General features: G+C 42.6%; 1 protein-coding gene across 1 annotated transcript in view; it reads right to left on the reverse strand.

Moving 5' to 3' along the window:
- The window catches only part of fndc7b (fibronectin type III domain containing 7b), a 39063-nt gene that overhangs the window by 2892 nt on the left and 29009 nt on the right, over window positions 1-7162 (reverse strand). The window contains exons 15-20 of the mRNA XM_020617039.1: window positions 6690-6826; window positions 5969-6229; window positions 4152-4412; window positions 2966-3226; window positions 1599-1859; window positions 914-1174 (exon numbers count right to left, since the gene is read on the reverse strand). Coding sequence (XP_020472695.1) covers window positions 914-1174; window positions 1599-1859; window positions 2966-3226; window positions 4152-4412; window positions 5969-6229; window positions 6690-6826 — 1442 coding nt within the window. The remainder of the gene's footprint in view (window positions 1-913; window positions 1175-1598; window positions 1860-2965; window positions 3227-4151; window positions 4413-5968; window positions 6230-6689; window positions 6827-7162) is intronic.

The following is a 7162-nucleotide window of genomic DNA, read 5'->3' on the forward strand; positions in this document are numbered from 1 at the left end:
AAGAATTTGCCCCTCATGTTAAAGTGAAGTTACACACTTAAGTTAAACAAGGACAGTGAAAACATGATGCACTGGTTTTTGTGACAGTTTTCATGGCCAGGCAGGTACTGAAAAACTTGAATAAATATTCAAATATTTTACTTGATGTTTCAAATGTTCGTACTGGTCTTACAGTTCAATACCAGACTAGGTTACTGTGTTTTACTGTCCAATTATGGAGATTCTATTACATTTAATGTTAAGTTATTGTTATTTAAGTTATGGTTATATCCAGTGTTTGATGCTGGAATTATTATTCTTTCAAACCTAAGTATTTAGAGAATAACAAACGTTTACACAAAGGTGCACCTAAAATTTTACTTGAATGTTTGAATTGTGCTGACTAGTCAAAAGTGCTGCTAAAAGTTCTCTGTTTGAAGAATTGAAATAAAAATTAAGCAGCAGTGTTGCACAACTCATGGTTGTGGGCGATGTATTTCTTCCTTTAGGAGAGTAGAATATTTGACAAATGTGTTACTAAGCAATTGTTTAACAGAGGGGAAAAATATCATTTTGGATCGGTATCGGCAGATACTCAAAATTGGGGTATCGGTATTGGTATCGGACATGGAAAAGTGGTATCGTGCCACCCCTAGTATGTACACTACCAGTCAAAAGACTGAATGCAATTTCCCATTCAATTCAATGGGAAACTGTGTCCAAACATTTGACTGCTAGTGTTTAACTGAGGTCTGAAGCCCTAAAAATGAATTTTTTCACCAAAATAACTATAAATCTTGCTAGTACTGTATGTAGACTACAGATAACACAAACACATTTCCCCCACAAACCCTATTTATGTAAAAATGAATTTCTGTACAATCTGTAACCTGACTGTTGTCATAATTCCATACGATTCAGCTTTAATATTCACCTGCTCCCGCCTGCAGTGGTATACTGAATGAGCTGTTGCAAACGCTGTTAGAGGATTTAACAGTGAAATTGAACATGTCACCACATTTCAGGCCTTTGAAGGTGCAGGAAGAGACAGTGCTGTCACAATAGAGTGTGTTTCCATTTATAGACTGGGCTTGGCCATAATAATGCACAGCGTCCTGACTGGCATTCCAAGACAGGATGGCAGAGCCGGTCATACAGTCACTGTCCATTGCTAGACCAGAGGGCTGACAGGGCACTGAGAGGATAGAGAGAGAACTCCTGTCAGACAGTCTAGGATATTTATACATTTATATACAGTTTTGATTTAAAGGATAAAACCATCATTCTCTATATTAACAGTATTTTCAACACTCCCCATACAGAGACTAAAACAGACAACGAAATGCCTCTACTCATGGTTAAAGTCCGTCAATGTGTCAGTCCTGGATCAGCTTATTTGTCTGTGCCACAGACCTCCACTGTTGCTCAAAAATGATTAAAAACACATTAGTGAAACACACCACTGCACTGAGCTAACTCCAGACCTGAGCACAAGGAGCTAGCTGAATGTAAACAAAGCAGAGAGCTCGTGCAAGATCTCACGCATTCACAGCTGACTCTGACTTGTGCTAATTTCAGGAGATTATGGTCACCTGGAGCCTTTGAGACAACATAGATACCTGTTTTAATGTTCTGTGGTGAACTTCTGACGCTGCTGCACTTATTAGAGGATACTGCTACTATGATGCTGTACTCCATGTCACAGCCAACGTCCTGAAGTACACATGAAGTGGAGGAGCTGTTACATGTAATGACAGTTTGGCCATGGCTTTCAGCAGTGACCACATAGATGCCTGTGTCCATTATCTGCTCCCATTCAACCAGGATGGTGTTACTGTTGCAGTCTGTCATCACACTGACGGAATTCAGAGCACACGGACCTAGAGGACAGAACACATTCCATTAATACGTTTGCACCACAGGAAGTTCACCACAATGAGATTGTACTGTATTCCTTTAAATTCCAGTGATGCCATTCTTTTTAACCTTTCAGTTAGACAATGGAAGAAAATGTAAGTTTAAAGGATTCAGTTTCAGTACCTGAAAATCTTAGTCTCTTTCCACTTTGTGGTTTTAATTGTAGCGAATACATGCAGCAGAGAGAGGATTACAGAGGAATTCCTTGGAGTTAATTAAGAGTCTTACTCTCCTCCACCTCAGGGTGGTGGAGACAACACCACTTGTGATAATGCAAAGGAATGCTCTTAGAAATAATAACATTTTCCATCAGCACCCAACAATTCCAAACATCATGCTCAACTCAAAGGGACAACCCTAGAGAATTGAACTAGGCATCCCCTTTCTCAAAGTAAGAATATGAAATTCATATTCAACAACACTACATAATATAGAATTTATGCAGCTGATGATACAAAGACAGGTGACAAATGAAAGGAAACCCCAACATAGAGTGTCTCAGTAAGGTGCTGGGACACCACGTGCCAGCAGGACAGGTTCAGTGCTCCTTGGCATTGATTCTACATGTCTCTGAACTCTGCTTGAGGAATGAACACCGTTCTTCCAAAAGAGATTCCCACATGTGATGTTTTGATGATGGTGGTGGAGATGCTGTAACAAGTTGCTCCAGGAACTCCCGTAGATGTTCAGCTGGATTGAGATAGTGAACTCTCGTGTCCTAAAGGTGGGAACACTGCCATCCTGAAATAAACCACTCAATTGTTCAGGGTTTTCCTTTCATGTGTCACCCGCCTGTAGTTCAAAATATAAGCACAGACTAACTCCAATATTGCAAATGATGAGCTGTAACAAAAAGGACTTTGTTAAGCAGTCTCCACCTGGGAATTAAGACCCCTCCATTGGGTCCCAATATGAATTAGAGAGGTCACAAGCTGATTATGGGGTCATTTAGTATTTGGTTGATGCATTCAAATGACAAAATGCTTCCTAGATATTTTTTCTAGTAAACGTTCATAGGCAGTCGCTTCATAGAAATGGTATTTTGAAAGTAGAGATTTATGTTGAATACCTGTCTGAAGCTCAAAGGGGGTGCTTTGATTGCTGTAACAGTCTTTGTTGAGAGCTGTGACAGAGAAGCTGTAAAGTGTACCACATTTCAGATCTGGCAATTGACAGAGAGAGGAGGTGGCATTACAGCTGGAGTTGTGACCTGTGGCCGCTCGGGCAAATACCAAGTAGCTGAGGGCCCCTTCTGAGTCATCCCAGGTCACCCAGGTAGAGTTTGATATGCAGTCCAGATGGCCCTTAGTGTTCCTGGGCACACATGGAGCTGTGGAGGATCAAATTAAATGATCATGTTAGACTGAAAACTGTAAGAATTGTTTACACCTCAGTCACAAATACATTTTTATCAGCATTTTAAAGAAATAAGCTTATTGACCATCTTTCCAAAAGCAAGATGAAAAGACGGATTCACCAAGAAATAGTTATGGTGTGCAACTTTTATGTAGGGACTAAACTAGATACAACATGTTTAATTAGTGAGCTCTGGTAGAGTTGATAATCACAATATGCAACCCACAATAGGCTAACTGCTTCCTGGAACCAGTTCCATACATACAGTAACTTATATTAGTGTTATATCAGTATGATATCTCATCTACAGTACTTCCTGAAAAAAAAACTACATGTATTTTCAAAAATGTTGAACTGAGGAGAAATGTGATGTAAAATGTAAAACCTAAACCATGCAAAACCATACACAAACAGCAAATATATAAACCAGAATAGCTGCTTTGCATTTGTATGCCTCCACCAACCCGCCAAATTCATGGCAATGGGACAGCTGTGAGAGGATACAATGACCTATGACCACAAAATCTAATCACCCTAAGTGCCAAATTTGAAGAAGATCCTGAGATATCGCATTCACAAGAATCTATCAGATGGACAGACAACCCAAAAACATCATGCCTCCAGCCATGATGATCGCTAGTACAAAGGAGTAAAAAAAAAAACAGCTGTTGTATCTCTCATTGCCTGCTGGTGGTGCAAATGTTTTGTATTTTATCAGCTAAGGTAGGGCAGGTTGGCCTGCTAGTAAATAACCAACTCCCCCTTGTGGAGAATCTGGAGTCTGCTAAGCACGCGTTTAACTGAATGAATTTCGGAGTTGCATAGTCAGTTCCAGCAAATCGTGTGAAAGATGTGTAAAATATTGAATTTACACATATGGAGGACTGCTTGCCATTTACCTGTGGAAGCCTCTACCACAGCCCCCAGGTTGCTGTGATAGCCATCTCTTACAGACAGCACAGTAATGTTGTACTTCTGTCCACATGGTAGATTGTATATAGTGCATGTGGTGCTGCTTGAGTTACAGTACTGTCTCGCCCCGGTGTTGCTCACTGCCACCACATTAAAGTACTGGACATCAAGGTTGAGGGACCAGGACACAGCTATGGCGCCTTCAGCACACTTTGTAACAGCTGTCACATTCTGAGGTGCACAGGGGGCTGAGAAGGGGACAGGCAGAAACAAAGAGTCCCGTTAGTACAGCACTGTTAAACTAGCCAGAGATTTCCATCTTGCTTTAAGGTGCACTGAGGTGGTCATCAAAAGAATACTTCATACACCAGAGAGAAAAACTGTCAAGGTTTTAGTTGTAGAACCCAAATGCAGACAGAGCCACAGAAAAACACATAAAACCAGAAACGAAATGCTGACTGCAAACTATGAAAGAGAGGTGTCCATTAAATGATGATCACCAGCGAGCAACATGGTTATACTGTGTGAACATTGAAACTGGGAATATAAGTCACACTAGGCACTTCTCTGACAACAAGCCAGCAGTTAGTGGACATATGCTCATAAATACAGATTGACTGTAATGAGCTGTGAACTGTCTTTGTTTTACCTCTAAACCAGTGAGTGTTACATCCACAGATCAAGCCGTCCCTGGCACCTCGACATTAGGCACAGGGGCTGCCGGCGACTCCACCCCTGCTCACGTAGGAGCACGCTCCCGGCGGCAAGGCACACCTGCACTCAATTATCAGAACCGTACTTAAGCACGGCGCTGGTGTGTCCTCGTTGCCAGATGATCTTTCATTTTTCGACCGGCAACCTTGCTTGTGACACATCCTGGATCCTTGTCTCTTTCCCTTTAAGCATGGCGCTGGTGCTCATCTTTCGACCGGCGAACGTGCTCGTGACACATCCTGGTTCCTCGTCTCTCCGATAAGTACATGCATGCCATATGTACAGTTTTTGTGTCTGAACCGCTTTAACGGAGGAATGTGTTTTGTTTTTGAACCGACTTAACGAAGGTGTGTTTCTCAGGCACTGGTTACTGTGGATTGTCTTTGTTTGAGTTACTGGCCCCGGGTGGCATAGCACTGTAACTAGCCCCACTCTGCACACCTCAGCACCATAACCTACACTGCCACGTTCTTTTCGACCACTACCGACCTGCTCTGCCATCTGCTGAGACCTCCCGCACTACTCATCTGCTCCAGTCTCCTGTGATTACCTCCCCAGTCAGCCTGGCCATAATGCCCAGGGCCAGCAGTCTTCACTACGCATGTTCCCTGTATGATATTCTAGACTTCTCCCCCTCGTCTTCCTGTAGTCCTCCCTCACTCTCTCCCACACAGTGCCAAACCTCTCCGCCGACCTCGGGTTGCCCTTCCAGTGGTTCAGTTGCTACAGCTACCCCAGCTGCCCTGAGATTCTTCCCGCTTCTCCGTGCCTGGTCCTCACCACCGCCTTTCATTTTTAATACGTTTTCTCTGACCTCGAGTTGAGTCCAGCCTATTCCTGAGTCCTGTCGCTCTGTTGGTGTACGACTTGACGTAACAGCGAGTGTGTTTACACACTGTGCTAGTTCCCATTACTGGAACTAGTCCTACCTCCTGGTGATGAAATTTAGCTCCTGGAATGCACCTCTAAAGTGGGTGGAGGGCAGTGGAAACAAACGCAGAACGCATGACGAGAGTTACTTGGCTCAACATGTTTTGGTATTTTCCACTAATGGAAAAACCCTGACAGGCAGTGTCAGAGGGTACCACACCTGAGGACAGCAGGACAGTGGTGGAGGAAGTGCTGTTGACTGTCCGGCCGATGGCGATGACGGAGATGTAGTAGACAGTTCCACAATGGAGCCCTTCTATGTTACAGAAAGTTTCTGTAGTGTAACAGGACAGAGAGTGGCCATCACTCCCAGCAAGAGAGACTTCGTAGCCCACTGCACCAAGGCTGGCCTCCCACGACACGGTTGCAGTGTTGTTCTGATACGGAAAGCTGGCCTCCACGTTGTTAGGTGGACAAGGCTCTGTGGGCACAAGAAGAGGCAGAACAGGTGGAATGATGCAGAGCGGATGCTCATAATATCATTTATGTATGTTACATAATTTCCTTATTATACATTATTTCCTTCAATTGACAGGAAAATTTGGTCCTAAAATGCTGAAAATAACTAAATATATCCATTACTATTTTGAAGATGATGCTCTCAAATGTTGTGTTTTTCTGTCCAACACCACAAAACCTATAATCATGTAGTTTCTACTATACACTACAAAAAAGCAGCAAATCTTCACAACTGTTAATAAGGGAACGTTTGGTATTTTTGCTTAAAATTTATGAAACAAACATCAGAATAGTTTCAGATCATTATTCAGTTGATCAGCATCAAAGAAAATCCTCAGGCTGTTAAGATCCAAGCAAGTGCAAAGATACATCTTCTCTCTAATAAAGAACAAATTTTAAAAGTTATATTAACATTTTCTCACCTGTTGTAATTGTAACTATTTGATTTGAGGTGGACAAGTCTTGGCATGAAGCATAGCTGTTTGCCGTGACGCTGATGCTGTACGACTGGCCGCAGTTTAAGTTATACAAGGCGCAGGAGGTGTTGCTGGTGACGCAGGAGACCGTGAGGCCCTGCTCTGTTACCCCCTTCACTGTGTAATAATCAGCACCAGCTGCCCTGCCCCACGTCACCTGGCCGATCGACGGGCTGTACTGAGCAGTGATCTGTCCAGGGCTGCACGGCCCTGGAAGAAAACAAGGGACAACAAGATGCAATCAAGTTTCTGGATCAAAAATGAAAATGTGATCATGAAATACAGATAAATCAGACAATCTCCTCCTGATGACAACTTCAAACACTTGATAAAATATGTTATAGGAAGGAAAGAAGCATAGTTTTAGTCTTTATTTGACAGAATGGGGAGAAGGGATGAATAATAATGTAAAAAAAAAA

Source organism: Monopterus albus, unplaced genomic scaffold (genome assembly GCF_001952655.1).
Source record: "Monopterus albus unplaced genomic scaffold, M_albus_1.0 scaffold184.1, whole genome shotgun sequence".
Taxonomy (NCBI): domain Eukaryota; kingdom Metazoa; phylum Chordata; class Actinopteri; order Synbranchiformes; family Synbranchidae; genus Monopterus; species Monopterus albus.